This window comes from Dama dama, chromosome 19 (assembly GCF_033118175.1).
Source record: "Dama dama isolate Ldn47 chromosome 19, ASM3311817v1, whole genome shotgun sequence".
Lineage (NCBI taxonomy): Eukaryota > Metazoa > Chordata > Mammalia > Artiodactyla > Cervidae > Dama > Dama dama.
In genome coordinates, this window is record NC_083699.1 from 11,402,933 (window position 1) to 11,419,679 (window position 16,747).

At 42.7% G+C, this 16,747-nt stretch overlaps 1 protein-coding gene across 2 annotated transcripts in view; it reads right to left on the minus strand.

Annotated features, from left to right (window-relative positions):
- The window catches only part of VEPH1 (ventricular zone expressed PH domain containing 1), a 248,514-nt gene that overhangs the window by 135,896 nt on the left and 95,871 nt on the right, over positions 1–16,747 (minus strand). For both annotated transcript variants that reach the window (XM_061167858.1, XM_061167857.1), the window contains exon 5: positions 9,814–10,023. In XM_061167858.1, coding sequence (XP_061023841.1) covers positions 9,814–10,023 — 210 coding nt within the window. The remainder of the gene's footprint in view (positions 1–9,813; positions 10,024–16,747) is intronic.

A 16,747-nucleotide genomic window follows, 5' to 3' on the forward strand; every position in this document is an offset into this window, starting at 1 on the left:
ATTGGGGTGTGGATTCATATACCGATTGAACGGAAGGCAAATGCAACCAGAAGTCAGGTGCAGACTCCACGTTACAGATGTACACTCGCACATGCTTAGAGCAGGGGAGATGATGGTGGCCGGGGAAGGCAAGGAAATGAACTTTTCTGGGATTGGGCTCCCCAGAAACAGACCCTGAGATGATTTATGTGCAAAGCATCTCTTTGGAAACTCAGGAGATGCATATGGGAATTGAAGAATGAGACAGAGAAGGGAAATAGCTTGGAAAGGCTGCCTGGGAATTCTGGGAAAGGGTTATCCCATTAGAGGGTTGACGGAGTTGAGGTGTAAATACCCCCATCATTGGTTGAAGGCTGCTGAGGAGGCTGGGGGGATATTCCTCATATATCTATCCTGCCATGCATGTTAGCAGGGTGGCCTGTGAAGTTGAGGAAACCCACAGGCTCAGAAATGCAGGTTCTGGCAATTGAAGGGGCTGGCTTATGCTGAAGTGATTCGTCTGAGGGCTATGGGCAGAGCAAGGTCTGTGCTACAGCCTTTGAAGAGCAGCAGGATTTGAGCTGGAATTAGCAACTACTTTATCCTCTCATCTCACCTGATGTCAATGCCCAGCTGTTATTTCTGATGAATCCGATATTCATTTACATCTTAAGCTCAAGCCTAGAAGGGTAAATCACTAAGTAGAAACTTTCTGTTTTTGCTGGAGCAATCACAGGCCTACTTCCTCACAGATGCTGGCAAAAGAAAGTCAGAAGTCCCCTCTGAAAAGAGGTGATGAGATCTGTGGGGATCAGGCTGGCCATCCTTGGGGTTCAATCTTGAGGAGGGACTGGTCAGGCAGAGGCCCCTTCAAGGACTTGCCAAGCTCTCCCCTCAAAGACGCACTGGGAGCTCTTGGTGGTTTGGTCAGTTGGCCTAAATTACAGTTGATAATTACAAGACATTGTTGAAAATTGCTGCAACATGTAACTTTTGTAATCATTATTTACTATCCTACATTTGCAACTATTTGTGGGGACTGTTTGTCCTTTTACCAGGCTCTTTAGTTTCTTGGGAACACTGAGGTACACAGTATTCATTTGCTTGTCCACACGATAATGGGAAACAAAACACTGGTGACCTGGACACCAGTGATAAATAAGTGTGGAGAGAGAAGGTAGAAACAGGACCTGTCTGCGGATCCATGAGGAATGTCGTCATCTGGAACGAGTCTGCACCAGCTTCAGCCCTCTCCCCTCCTCCATTATCCATTCCGCGCTCCAGGCAAGGTTTCCAGAAGGTTGAGGGCCTTCCCCCAGCTACTGGCCACTGTACCTGCTGTGTCCTCCGTGGATACTCTCCTCCTCCTCCCCTGACATCATGCTATCATCCAATAGGCCTCACTTAGAACATGCTTCCAAACTCCACCACGCAGGGTGACTTGTTTCCTTCTTGATAGAGATCAGAAATCGGTAGTAACGGGCACCAAATTAAACTTTAATCATCTATTTGTATATCTCTCTCCCCCACCAGCCCATATTCATTGTGAGCCTCCCTAGGGCAGAGACCATGTCCTTCTCTCTGTGTCCTCATCACTACCAGTACTCGGGCTTGCATCTAGAAAGAATCAGCGACTCACCCCTGCATCACGGAGACACAGGTTAAGGAAAATCAGTTCTATTATGTGAAAGCATATTCTGTTTATTACTTGAAGCTTTTTTTTTCTTTACACTTTGTAAGAGATTATTAATATCATTTACAATTAGCATGTAACCTTTTTACAATATAAAAAACAATAAAACTATTTTCATTTTGGAAAAAAATAAAACCTCCCAATCGATGACAATTGTGTAGTAGTAAATAGCTACCAGCTGGTGCTGACCAAGGGTTCCCAAAGACTCTGAGTGGACTAAATTTTAACTAGATTCCCCACCCTAGGGGAAACTGGGGTGTTTAAGTCACAGGTCCCCCCTCTTGTGGAACGGCGCCCAGTCTTTAGTCTTGACCTGCAAGTTAAAGGTGCTCAGCATCCATCCAGGCCCTGTGTCGCAGGATGTTTTCCCACAGCCAGGATGAGGACGGTAATGTGGTTCTTGTTTCCTTTGTCACTCTCTTCCTTTTCCCCCTGAAAGTGTTGCTGAGGAAGGCCTGCCGGATGTCACGGAAACACGACCTGGGCAAGATGTGTGTCACTTCTGTACTTGAAAAGGGTCCATGACTCTGAGCCCAGAGAGGAAGTAATAAACACGCCCTGGTGCTTGGCCAGCATATTCCAGCCAGTTAGGAAAACAAGGCAGAGGGCACAGGATTTCACACCCACCCTGGCAGTGGCCAGACGGGGCAGGCAAGCCATTTGATTCTTCACAGGTGCAGACCGCTGGTGTCCAGCTAAGGAAAACAACTGGCTGGAGCATCCTTCCACGTGCTATGAGATCATGTGTAAAGAGCAGCTTAGAGCATCTCTGTTTCCGCCACATGGATTGGCTGCCTTGTGGGTCTGGCATGGGGTGGGCAAAACACAGCTATGGAGGGTACCAGTGTGTGCCTTCTAATGAGATGAAGTCCTGGTGAGGATGGGGCTATTAAACTAAAATTGCTTCAGTTCATTTATCTGAGACTTAAGTAGATGGACAGAACACATGAATTCAATTTGTCCTCTCAAAAAAAATGAAAGCCATTCCTAAAGGAGTGTCTTTTTCATGTGGACCCACATTAGAAAAGAGAGTTGTAATAGCTGCAATATCTAACCAAGCAGGCTGGGACCACTTGCATGGCTCAGAGAGTCTAATGGGTAAAGAAAAAAATGAAAAAAAATAAAGCCTCTGGAACTGAAGCATTCTACTTCAGTTCTTCCTGGGCAAGAAAAGTCAACCTAGTCTGGATTTAATTTAAACCACTTCAGATTTAGTTAATGACATTTTTTTTTTTTAAATTTGATGCAAACTTATTTGAGTTGTTTTTATAGGTGGGGAGCTGGGGACCACTTGCCCATTATGGAAAGCAATGCACTTCCAGTGCCCCCAAGAAAACAAGGCCTATTTTAAATTATAAAAATTTTTTATAAAATGTGGCTTTATTATTGTTTTTGCTATTTTTATTCCCCTCAGGAATGGTGGTCTGTGATATAAATTTAAAGCAGATACATGTTCCACACTGAGAAAAAAAATTATACATACTAGTTATTTCCTAACAAAGAAAGAAGATACAGCCAGTCCTACTTTATATCTTTAATGGAACATACAGAACTTCATTTCTTTTATTTCTGTCCTTATTTTGACCCCACATACCCATCCATTCAGCCTCTTTCCCTGGGGAGCAGGGAAGAGGCACATCATTTACTTGTTGCTGTCTTCCCTGGTTTCAGTCTGTTGGACTTAAGTTCCAGTCTATATCCAAATAAATGCAATGAGAAAGCCCTGGGCACCACTTAAGTGGTAACACATTGCTGATATTTATTGAATGTTTACCAATTGCCAGGCACTGTTCTCCGGGGTTCGGCCGATTAATTCTCACAACAAGATTAGGAGGTAAATAATATTGCTATTCCTATTTAACAGATGAGGAAAATGAATCAAGAGAGGTGATGTAACTTGCTCAAGGCCACACAGCTGAGTCAGCAGTCTGACTATTGAGACACCCTCTTAGCCACCATGTTATACTGTATGGATGGCCCCATGGCAGCAAGATATTCGGGCAGTGGATTCTTACACAGACAGACCCCAGGTAGTGATCGCTGCTTAGTCTACAGTGGTGAATGTTCCTCCTGGGCACTACACTTCAACCGGCTTGCTGCCTGTGAAGTTCTCATATATGAAACACTCTTTTCATGATCCACTCAACATCATTTTTCTCTGATGTCACCTATCAAGGAGCCAGGATCTTCTGAAATCATAGACACACCTCATCATATGTGTTCTAGTTAATAATGCCAGGTCCCCTGTCAAACACATTTTCATCTTTCACCTACTAGATAAATTGTACAGGCTCTGATGTACCAACAGCATTTTCCATCTTAATATTTTCCTCTCCTTCCTTTTAGGTTATAGTTAAGTCACCTAGAAGAATTAGATGCTTGATTGAATGAAAGTGGCTAGTGAGAGTTCAACCTTCTAGTTCTTCATGATTAATAAGGGTACTCCCAAATACTCACAAATTCTTTTGGCCACAGGTGAATTCAGATGGGTAAGGTAAGATTCCTTCCTATGAGAGCTCAGAGACTCATGGAGAATAAATAGACACGGACAGGCAAATTATGATGTGACACAGTCAGTATGACCTTTGAGATACAGCCAAGGTGCAATGGGAGCATAGAAGGGGTAACTGCCTAAGAGAACTGAGAAGAGCTCACACAGGAGGTGACACTTGATCTGGGTCAGGAAAGACCAGCAAGAGCAGGGGGTGGAAACTCTCCAGCCAGAAGAACAGGCTGTGAAGATGACATATGTCGGTGCAAGGTGTGCTCAGGGAAGGATGTAAAATGCTGACAGAACACAGGGGGCATGGGATAGCCTGGACAGGTAAGAGCTAAAACTAGAGGGAGGGTAGGGCCCAGCCAAGATGATGGCATCCGATGGGCAGTGAAGGAGCCAACAGAAGACTCTGTGCAAGGGAGAAAGACCACACTTGCACTTTTAGGAAGAAAACTGGCAATTGAACAAAAGATACATTGGAGTGGGAAGAAGCACATCCATCCCATCAACCCTCTCCTGCTGGGTAGAATTTTACTATATTTCTGTTGCCGTTGTTGTTATTACCGCTGTTAGTTGAACTGTGTCAAGCACTTGCTATATGCCAGGCACTGTGCTAAGGGTTTTGTATGAATTCTCTGGATGTAAGTCTGGGAATGGACCCTCAGAAGCTACTATGCCATCCTACTATCGTTCAGCATTCTTCACTACAGTGTCCTTACTTGAGAAAGACAGAAGGACCTGTGTGTTTTTGCCACGCTGAGGATGTATCTGATATTAATAAAATAGTATTTCTTATTTATGCATCTGCTTCCACCAAACATACCACAGAAGTGGAGTGAATTCTGGCACAGTGAGGAGTCCCTGTGTCCTTCACTGGACAGGGCCAAGGAAGGTGCACCTCAGAGGCGACCATTCATCAGTTATCCGAGAAGTGGATGGATTTCTCTGCCCTTTGGTCCTCCTAGTTTTCCTCTCCATCCAACAGGCGCACATTAGATGCCAGAACACACCTGAAACTTGCCTGTGAGTCACTATAAAGCTTTCTATAGTGACACAAACACTATATGGCTATTAAGCATGGTTTCATTTCAAATTTGGGCAAAAAAATATCCTTCAGGTAATTTGGGAGACAGAGAAAATAAGAAACTATAGATGTTAAGTTTTGTTTTATAGAACAGCTTCCCTCTGCTGGGTTTACACCAGCAGATGGGAAGACTGTGACTGCTATCAGCTGTTGTAAAGAGTTTGCCTACCCAGATGGGTGTTGATATGAAAGACAGGTGCATCTGGTATGCTTCCCCATAGCCAGCCCTGCAGTTCCTACACCTGTCTTCATGCAGGCACGGAGCATGGGGCAGAAGTCAATTAATAATGTGTGAGACTGATTCCAGGCCGACTCCACCCTTGAGGTTATGCCAGGCCTGAGGGTAACACACCGCTGGGGAGCCCCGCCTCCCCACCCCGGTTCTGCTTAAGGATCAAACACTGTAGTTCGGTGGAAGGCAGGCAACAAGAGAGGGATCAACAGTAGGCTCCAATCAATCACCAACTGTGCATCTCAAAAGTCGGAGCAAGATACTCAAAGTTGCAATGGCTTTTCTGCATTTCTAAAATCTTTTAAATCCTAGCAACAAATATCATCCAATACTTGGCACCCCTGAGTACATCTGAAAATTTTACATGGTGCCAAAGAGAAAAGAAATTTAATTGAGTCAATTTTTAGATAAGACCAGAGTACGATTGAGAGAGAGGATCCTAGGGCCTGAGGTCACTAGGGTATTGCAGCTATTCCATCATGAACACCCTAAACATCTCCACGTCTCATATATCCCTGTGTCCCTTTACCTCACGTATACCAAGCTCTCCATACAGAAAACAGTGGGGTCTTTTCAGAGCAAAGTTCCTGCTGTTCTCTTTTAACTGTAGTTTCCTCCTCCATGGGTAGCCAGGAGCCTGTACTTGACTTCTGTCCTCAAACCCACCTGACAATGCACTTCAGTAACTTCCTGTTTCCTTCTGCAAAGAGGCTGGGTAGAAATAACCATACACATGTATCTTGCCTATTGGTTTTGGTCTTTAGGAATATGGTGCCACAAAAGTTTTAGAATATTGAACAGGTTTACTCAGATTAAGCAATTAATAGCTGCTTAGGTCGCTAATTCTTGGAACAACTGAGTTTTAGCATTCTTTAAAACTGAAGGGTGATATTTTTTAGGCATTATTTCTGAATAAAGGATTCTGACTAACATTTAAGGTAGTTTTGTCAGGATGATCTTAAATGAAATGGAATAATGGAATTCAAGAATATCAGCGCCGGAAGGGAGATAATCCAATACAAAGACATTATATATATTCTATATATGTGCATGTGTGCCTGAATTTAATAGTTATTTAAGACTCCTTGTTGGAAAAGGAAATGGCAACCCACTCCAGTATTCCTGCCTGGGAAATCCCATGGACAAAGGAGCCTGGTGAGCCTACAGTCCACGGGGTTGCAAAGAGTCGGACATGATTGAGCAACTAAACAACAAACAGCAGCAAAGCCTCCTTATATCAGTCCTTCATGAGACTTCATAAACATGGTTCATGTCTGCATAATAGTTTAACAATAAGCTTCTAACTTCTTGCTGTTGGCAGTGAATGCATTTATGTCTAAATCTGTGGGATTTTCTTGAACATTATTTCCTTAGCATATGGATATTATTTGTTTTTGAGGAGAGAAGAGAGACCCAGAGAAAAGAATCACTTGATGAACTGCAACAAGACATTCCTTGTCCTCAGTCATTCTTTATGTCCTTCTCTTTTGATTAAATGTGCATGTGGCCACCTAAATCCAGAGTCCACATTCCAGCCTCCCTTGCAGCTATGGTCATCTGCAGCTTTCTTTTATTTAGCCAATGGGGTATAAACAGTAGGCTGTATTTGTCTGGAAGAGTCCTTCTCCCCTTTCCCCTGTTGGCTCAAATGCTCACTTGATGGGTGGAGATGAATGACCATCTTGGACCAGGAGATGGAAGCCGTGTGCTCTTTGGTATGCTCCAGGATGGGAGAGCAACAAAGGAGAAAGGGAACCTGAGTTTCTGAAACATGGGGCTCTAGACTGACTGCCCTCTAGACTTCTTTATGTGCAAGAGAAACAGATGTGTATCTTTGTTTCAACAATTTTGTTTTGAATTTTTGTGTTACCCTTGACCATGTCTAATCTAAACTGCTGTATCAATAGTCTGGAAAAGTTTTAATTAATTATCATGACTTTATGGAGGAAGGCAGGATGGGTGATGGACAAAGCCTGATTGACTCTTGCTTTAAATATATTATGTCAAGGGATCTCAAATACTGATTCATGAAAAGCTGCATCAGAATTACCCTGGCAGGCCAAGAATATAGATGTATAGATACAGGTATATAGGACTGGAACTAAGAGCCCACGTGCTGCACAACCAAAATAAGAATTACACTGGCAGAGGTTGGGGAGGTCCCTTTCCTGGAAACTTTGATTCAGTAAGTATTCTATGGGGTCCAAGAACTTATATTGTGAAAAGAGCTCCTAATATAATCCTGATATCCCAATACATTTGGAAAGTGTTTGATCTAGAATTGTTCTAGGCTGATGAACTGGACCAGAAGCATCAGAAAAAAAATTTTTTTCTCTCTCAAACACAGATGCCTCCATCGGTATGTAAGAATGAGAGCTAGAGATAGAGCAAGAGCAAGAGAGACAGAAAGAGAAAGAGACAGAGAGAGACAGAGACAGAGAAGAGAAAATATTCTGATATTCTTAATTTTGAAATAGGTGATTCCTCAGGCTCTTTGGCCCCCCTTTTCTCTCTATACTCACCTGGAGCCACACAAATATCACCTAATAGTTCATTCCCTCTCAGATTAGCCTTAGCTTAGGTAAACTGACAGTAGCTAGAATTGTTTTTTGTTTGTTTTGTTTACAGATTACATTTACTGGGGAGGTGTAGTCACCTCCAATGTGCATTACTCCATATTGTTGTTTAGTCCCTAAGTTGGGTCTGACTCTTTTGTGACCCCATGGACTGTAGCCCACTAAGCTCCTCTGTCCATGAGATTTCCCAGGCTAGGATACTGGAGTGGGTTGCCATTTCCTACTCCAGGATATCTTCCCCATCCAAGGACCGAACCCTCCTCTCCCACATTGGCAGGTAGATTCTTTACCACTGAGCCACCAGGGAAGCTCTTACTACACATTAATGAATCATAAATGTATTTGTGACAAAAAGGATGTTAACTTAAAGATTCCAAGGCCTTGCTCATCAGAGGTTGAATTTTTTGGTCCATGCAAAAATCTGCAAGGTCAGCAGACCCAGTCAAACAGCTGTTGGTCACAGTTGGCCTAAAAGCACTCGGGCATACCACAGGTTCTCCTGGCAGCAAAGGTGACGGGGCACAGAACGTGTTAGCAGAAGGCAGATCGTGGCAAGCATGGGACATTCCAAACAGCAGTGAACAGAAAGGGATTATGCTAAGCAGCATGTCAGTACTGAGTAATCCTTTCACAAGAGCCACTGTCACACTCACAAGTACAGGCTGCTTGGGGCCCAGTTCTCCCACCTTCTGGGGAATTAAAGGAGAAAGACTCTCCACCAGGAAGAAGCCTGGCACTCGCCAGCTCTCCACAAATCTCACCAGAAATCAAACAAAACAGAACCGAAGAACCATTTTAAGACAAAATATGAAAACAGTGCCAAGGATACCAAAGATCTAATTTCCACTGGCTCACCAACTAACCCAAGCTGAGTCTGGATGAGTCACTTAACCTTTCCAGTTTTTAACTTTCTCCTCTGTGGACTCAGGAGGCTAAACTTGGTGCACTATGAAATCCTTTTAAAGAGTTAAACAATTTTATACTTATCGAATAGGAAATATATAGTATAGGTAAGTGCATGAAGTAAAAGCCTTCCTCTATCAATTACACATTTGCTTTTATTTTTAAAAAGATAAAAATCCTCAATTCCAACATAAAATCATCAGACAGACATGCATGTGTGTATACACATGCATGCACACACCTTTCAGAACTTTAATTTCTGGAAATTCTTTCTTAGTTGCCTAATCCCCACAAGCTCTGATGGCTTCCTGTTGTCGCTGCTGAAAGATTTTATTATGCAAATATTTAGACTAGGACTTTCAAACACCCATGAACATTTATTGCACTCTCCCAAGGAACATCATGGAGAGGGCTCAAAACATACTGAATCAAGGCACTTATTGACAGAATAGATGGGTCCTCATTAATAGGCAGTCTCTGAGCTCTAACTCCATGTTTACTGACAGTCTCTTGGGTTAAGCAGAATGGCAACCAGAAGTGAGATGAATATCTTGCTGGTTATTGTTATTACAAAGTGGTCTCCATCTATCATAGGGCTCTCTCCATTGTAACCCTTTCCTTTCCTCGGGTGACACGTCAGCAATGAAATCCTCACTTCCTGAACAATCCATATAACCCTGCTACAACATGCCCTTGATCCAGAGGCCATTGTCCATGCCAAAAAAAAAAAAAACAGAGAGAGAAATGGGAACTTTCGGAAGTTTCAGGATATACCTGTATATCATAGAGCTCCAATGGATTAAGTGCCAATGGAGATTAGGGAAATGAAGAGAAAAAAGCCATACTTACTTCATCCACATGCCCGACAGCCCCATAGATTCTTGCCATTTGTCCAGTGAGGTAGGGGCATCTCTCAGCAATCTCTTTCAGCATTGGAAGAAAACTGTTCAAAGCCACTGGCTCGTAGCCTGCAATCTCTATGAGGACGCTTAGGATGATGTCGTTATGGGTTGAATCCTTCAATTGCCCAATTAGGAAAGGAATACACTTCTGAACCACCTACAGGAAGAAAAGAGAAGGAGAAGGGAGAAAAAGAAACACAGAGGAAAGTTAATTAAGTCAGAATCAACCTAATATTTTTTGTATTCAATCTGAACTCAACACATTCTGAGATTATTACTCCTGTTGGAATGCAAGCAAATCTCCTAAGTCTGAAATTTAAAATTTCCAGTGAAATTTCAGAGTCTTAGGTTTCCTTTGCTTTTTCTTTAAATCTGTGCTCTGCAACTGAAGGGTTAAGGCTACAAAATGCTTAAACAGGGCTACTCGCTCATAAGTCAAGGTCTCCTGTGTTATGTCCTTGTCAGTAGTGTTACATTTCCTCCAAACCACCCTGAGAGCTTCAGCTTTTTTTGGAGGGGGTGCTCTTGTATGATAGCGTTTTCCTAAAGACTCAAGGAAAACATTATCAAGGAGCGTTCTCAGAAATTGGTTGTGCTGTCCATTATCAGCTGTGCTGCAAATATTCAGAAGAATGAATTTGATCAGTAATTACATTGAATTGAAAAGCATAGATGGCATTCAAAAAAGAACAGGGCAACTATTTATTGAATACCTACTATGTACCCAGAATATTTAGAGATTCCTAGAAGTTAGGATAAAGGCCAGAATTTTAAAACATGGTCTACATGATCAGTCCCTGCTTGCCTACTCCTTAGACATGATTTTAGACATGCCCACCTTGTTCTCTCAACTTTAGTAACAATGTCATTTTTCTCTCTCTCAAATTCCTCTCACCATAATACCTTTGCACATACCATTCCCTCTCTGTAATAAGGTCTTCTCTACTACCTCATTTCACCAGTTAATTAGGATAATTAGGAAATTATCCATAAAATATCAGAGGGTTTCAATTTAAAAGACAATATAAGTATGTAAGAGATCCTTGACAATTACTTTAATTAGAGCCTTCAAATTAGAGAAATATCGTGTGGAAATATTTGAAATAAAAATAAAGCAGGAAAGAGCTCTTCCTTTTTCTTCAGTTTCCATTTGGACCATAAAAACATTATAAGATAAAAAACTACTAAAGTAAAATAATATCTACCATATTCTCAATATCCTAACCTTTCTTAGTTTTTAAAGTCTTTATCAATATAAGGATGCAATAATTTGCATTAAGGAGAATGTGACTTTTTTGTGGAATGATGTCTTTATGTTAAGACACAGACACATTGCATACTGACAATTTAATGAATTGTCTGCTAAAATAAAAGGATTACAAAGGTCAACCTGGGGAAAACTGAACAATAAAAGTACAAACTTTTAGTCCATTCATACTTATCCTATGGTTATTTCTTTTGTTTGTTGTTGGTTTGCTGTTTTGGTAAGGGAGACTTGAAATGTGACTTCCAGTATTAGGATTAAAAAATCTGATGCACAGCTCAACCTGCTGAACTCATAATCTAACCCCCTGCCCAAAACCTGCTTTTCCCACCTCTCTAGCCCCAAGTGTCCCCCTTCGCATAAATGACACCGCCATCTACCTGCTCAAGCCAGAAGTCTGAGAATCATTCTTTTTTTTTACTGGGAGGGGGGGGCTGTTGGGGAGGGAGGAATCATTCTTGACTACTGTTTTTCCCTTATCAGCAGCTTTATCTGAGCAATCACCAAGTCCTATTGATTCCCACCCTCCAAGTATCCCACAGATGAGTCCACTTCTCTTCATGTCCATTCATCCATCTATTCACAAATTATTTATGGAGTCCTTTCCATTTGCAAGGTATTATTCTAGGTGCTGCAGTTAATGTTGCTAACCTAATGTTCCTGCCTTCATGGAATAATTCACTGTCTAGTAAAGGAGATATTTAGTAAAAGTAATAGTTACAAAAGAAATAAGTAATAGTTTTAATAAATGTCACAAAGGGAAAACACAAGGTTCTATGAGAGATAGTCCTAGGGCCCTGATTCAGTCTAGGGGTCAGGGAAGTCCTCTCAGCAGGGACATTTAAGCTGAGACACTGATGTAGTCACTTTATACTATTCCAATAGCCTCCTAACTGTTCTCCCTGTTCTCTCCACCATAGTGACCCACCCCTATTGCTTAAAATACCTTAGGAATTTCTCATTGCTCTCAAGTCAGAGGGTCACTACCTTTTCTGAACTGATTCCCATCCACCTTGTAGACTTAGCTCCTTACCCAGATACCCAACTGTCTCCCCATCCAGATCCCATCATATAGCATACTTCTACCATATTTGACTTTTTTTTTTAATGCTCTTGTCCTGCTTAGTTTTCTCTTGTGTCTGGAATTTTACTCACATGATCCAATCTGCTTGTAATTCTTATCGCCCCAGTTTTGCTAGGTAACTCCTTATCATTTTTGAGGTCTCAGATTGGCTATTATTTCCTTTAAAGAATCTTCCTTGACTCCTTTCTCTTCCCTTCTCAGTTTCATATCTCTGCCAAATATCCTACCCTCATGCTTCCTTCTCATGGCTGGTCTAGTGTCTGTCTTGCAGACTGGATTGAAAGCTCTACAAGGTCAAGAATCTTTTCTATTTTGTACATACAAATGTATACCCAATGCCTAGCACAGAGCCTGGACAGGAAGCGAGTCAATAAATATCTGAGAAACAAATAAAAGGAAAGCAGATCTAAAAGATATTATAGGGTAGTTTTCGGATAATCCCAACTCCCACCCCACACCACAGTACTTGAATAGCTGTATATAAGGTTTAAACATACATACTACCATGTGTCATATACAACATAACTAATAAGGACATAAAAGAAGACAGTTTTGAGACCACTAAAATTATCCCATGTGCATACACGCATGCTCAGTCTTGTCTGACTCTTCTTGACCCTATGGACTGTAGTCTGCCAGGCTCCCCTGTCCAAGGGATTACCCCAGAAAGAATACTGGAGCAGGTTGTCATTTCCTCCTCCAGGGCATCTTCCCAAGCCAGGGATTGAACACTCGTCTTCTGTGGCTCCTGCATTGGCAGGCAGATTCTTTACCACTGAGCCACCTGGGAAGCCCATATATATTATCCTATATACAAATACATATACAAATTTATAAATATAAATTACCCTATATGTAAATTTAAACTTGATATTCATATCCAGTAATCATGGAAGAAAGGTTAGAGCTACTTTCTGGTAAATGGCACATATGAATGAACAGTTTAATAAAGGCTGCTGGTGCATTGGGGGTGACTGTATGTCCTTCAGGAGAAACTATGCGAGGTCCTTGGCACCTATGGCAGAAGTGTCAGCCAGCTGCTCCAGGTCAGGACAGCGTCCTTAACCTGAGGCTTTTAGAAATGGAAAATGCCTACACATTTCCTGCCCCATTCTACAAAATTCCATTTCCCAGTCCTTATTCTTTATGTCCTATTCCTGGAACACCAGGGTCTCTATGATACGTGTTTCCAGTCATGACAATTTTATTTAAACTCCAGTCATACATCCCAAGACTATAAAAAAGATTTTAGATGGAGAAGGAAGAAAAGGGTAAAGGAAGAAAGGAAAAACAAGAAAGACAGGCAGAAGGCTCAGGCAAATACAGACTCCTAGGCAAAGCTGAACTCATAGAAGGAGCAAAACGAAGAGAAGTATTAAATAATGTGACTAACAATAAAATGTGAATAATGTGAATGAATAAAGACAGATATTTATTGAAGCTTATCACTCACAATGAAGGGAAGTGGTGCTTTGGCCTTCAGATATTTTTGGATAAGGAGAAATTATATTTTCCTGACAGTGTATTTCCTTAGGTTGGTCTCTTTATGCTGCCTCACTGGAGCTGTTTCACATCTCAGAGAAAGCCTTCCTTTGCTGAGAGCAGAGAAGCCCCTAAGATAACATAGTTAGCTTTCAGACAAGAAGCTGACATGGCCTTTGTTCAGGCCATAAGTCCCATACCATGGACTCTGAAAGAGCTTCCAAACTGGCCTCCTCATCTCCAGCCTTTTCCCCTCTCTTCAGCCTCCTCACTGCCTAAAACCCCATCTGCTCATGGCCAAAGATTTCCCACAATGCACAGTCAGAATCCCAGTGCCATGGCAATCCAGGGTCATTCACTGGCACTCACTGATGGGTATATCTGCTGCTGCTTCCTCCACGAACCTCCTGACCCAGCAACATGCCACTGACCACCCACAGTGGCCTGAACACACATGAAAGTATGAGAAAATGCATACTTTCAAAGCTGATCTCAAATAGTTCTGCTTCTGGGAAGCCTTCCCTCCAGCCCACTCTAACATACACACAACCTGGAGCCAGAGAACAAGGGCGGCCACTGAACCACCCACTGAAATATTCTGCAGCCTTATACAGTGTTCTGACACATACACCTTTATAACCATCTGGGAGGCTTGCTTTGAATTTAGAATTTTTGGTCCCGGTCAAGGAAACAGGAAGAAACGACCCCTCGCCTCCATCCCTTGCCCCTCCCTTCTCTTCCTACCGCTGGCTTTGCCCTCAAGGAGTTTCCTATGCGTATTTGTGGATACTCCAGCCCACATATGCAAGCTTATATAGGCTGCCCCTCAGACCTATGGGGGTGACACTGTTGGCATGGCCTGTCCTTGGGGAAATAGACCCACAGACCAGGACTTCCACAGCCCTGGAAGCAGGACAGAGGTTTACTGGAAAGGGATTCCAAGATCCCAGTGATCTGGACTATGTTTAGTAGGTGGGGCAGTGGACAGGGGCTGGGGGCACAGGCGGAGGAGCCCCAGTCAGAACTGTACAAACCAAGTGGCCCAGGTGAGGGCCCGTCCCTGGCTTTTCTGTTCCTTCTTGAGCAGGATCAATCACTGCCTGTCTCCCAGGAAAGTCTGCTGATGAGTTTGGCATTTTGTCATTGAACTGAAATTCTGTGGACACATCTCATTACTCCAGGCTATGGGCACCTTGCGGAGAAGGCAATGGCACCCCACTCCAGTACTCTTGCCTGGAAAATCCGATGGATGGAGGAGCCTGGTAGGCTGCAGTCTATGGGGTCGCGAAGAGGCGGACATGACTGAGCGACTTCACTTTCACTTTTCACTTTTATGCATTGGAGAAGGAAATGGCAACCCACTCCAGTGTTCTTGCCTGGAGAATCCCAGGGATGGGGTCGCACAGAGTCGGACACGACTGAAGTGACTTAGCAGCAGTAGCAGTGGCATGGGCACCTTGAACAGAGGGCCATCAAAAACATAGCACCATAACTTAATCGGCAGCAAGGACATTTAAATTCTTGTTAAAGAATAAAAAGTCGAGCTACTATGTGTGTATACATGTGTCTTCCCACACTCCCTCTCAAATGACTCCTTAGATTCAATTTTCTCTTTCAGTTAATTTGATTAGCAGTAACAATGTCTATTAATCTCCAGAAATCTCTATAAATAACTGCCACTCTTTTCATTTACTACTTACAGTTACCATACTAACAAAATATATATTCTGAAAACCATGGTTCTGCTCCAAAGACTGTTTTAGAACACACTATACAGTCCATCACTCCATCTTCTTAATGTTTTGCAACTATTCTCATTTTAAACAAACACTAAGTGGCCTTTGAGTCTTGTCAGCCAGAAGATGCTGTGTTAGGTGCTGGAGGATTAGGTATGTGAACAGGAATGCTCTACACTGCTGAGAGAAAATCCTAGAAATGACTCTTTTCTAGAGACCAGACCACAAAAGCAGTTCCTTTGGGTCTGAACATTAATCAATAGAGGGCTGAACTTGCCACTTCCTGCCACTTGTCTCCGTATGGTTAGGGCTAGAAGTCTATGTCCTAGAGATAATAACAGATATGCTCATGTGTGTTACTAAATTCTGCTCCTTTTGTTGGCTAGACTACAGCATGGTTTTTGGCAGCCAAGAATACAGACTTACGCCCAGAAGGCCACTTGGAAAATTGATCACCCAGCCTTTTCCTATAAATGGATTCGGAGAATTCTCTGAAGCTTCCAGCCATGAGTCACTAGCCAGGAACTGCCTCCCCCCACCTAGGAAGGACAGTTTCCTAAGACAGGGATACTAAGTGGACAGTGATGGAGGAAGGGACCCCACCTGCTCGGGAAGCAACATCAGAAAGTCACAGACAATCTCAGCTACACAAAGAGACAGTTACACAAAGAGATTTTTTTTTTTTTTTTTAAGGGCCAACTGTTGACCCTCCAGTCCTGAAAAGCCAGGTTATCACTAGTCACAGAAGGTGGGTAGTGAGGAGTGCATTCAAGAAAAGAAGAAACATTCCTGCACTTTGCCTTCATTGAGAACCTGCTCAGGCATCTCCAAGTTACAGAACGCTGACACAGCTTTCATGCAGAAAGAAAAGCCCCCTTTTAATCCTCATTTCACAAGGTGGAAATCCTCCTCATTTAACTTCTCATTTCATTTGAAATTGAATGAACTAGATGTACATGGAAAGCCTCAGTCTGTATATGTGACTGTTGCCCTGATTTCATTTTCCTCTCAGTCGACCTTTTTCTGTATCCCTCCTGTCCCCTTTGCCTGCTGTCTAATTAAGGAACATGAGAGAGAGGAGGGTTTACCTGGGATTTCTCTAGCTCACTACCTGTGTATCTCAGCAATCAAGTGCTAGCTGACAAAGAGCTGAAGGAGGCAAGGGGCCGGGGTGGGGAGGGGCAGGACCGCTTTAACAGGAAGAGAAGGGCTGATGGAAACAAAGGGTTGGTCAGTGCCCTGTCAACCCCTCCCTCCCACCAGCTAGGATCTGGTCCTGGTGGTGTCCCTTCACTTCACTGTGAGTGCTTCCTAA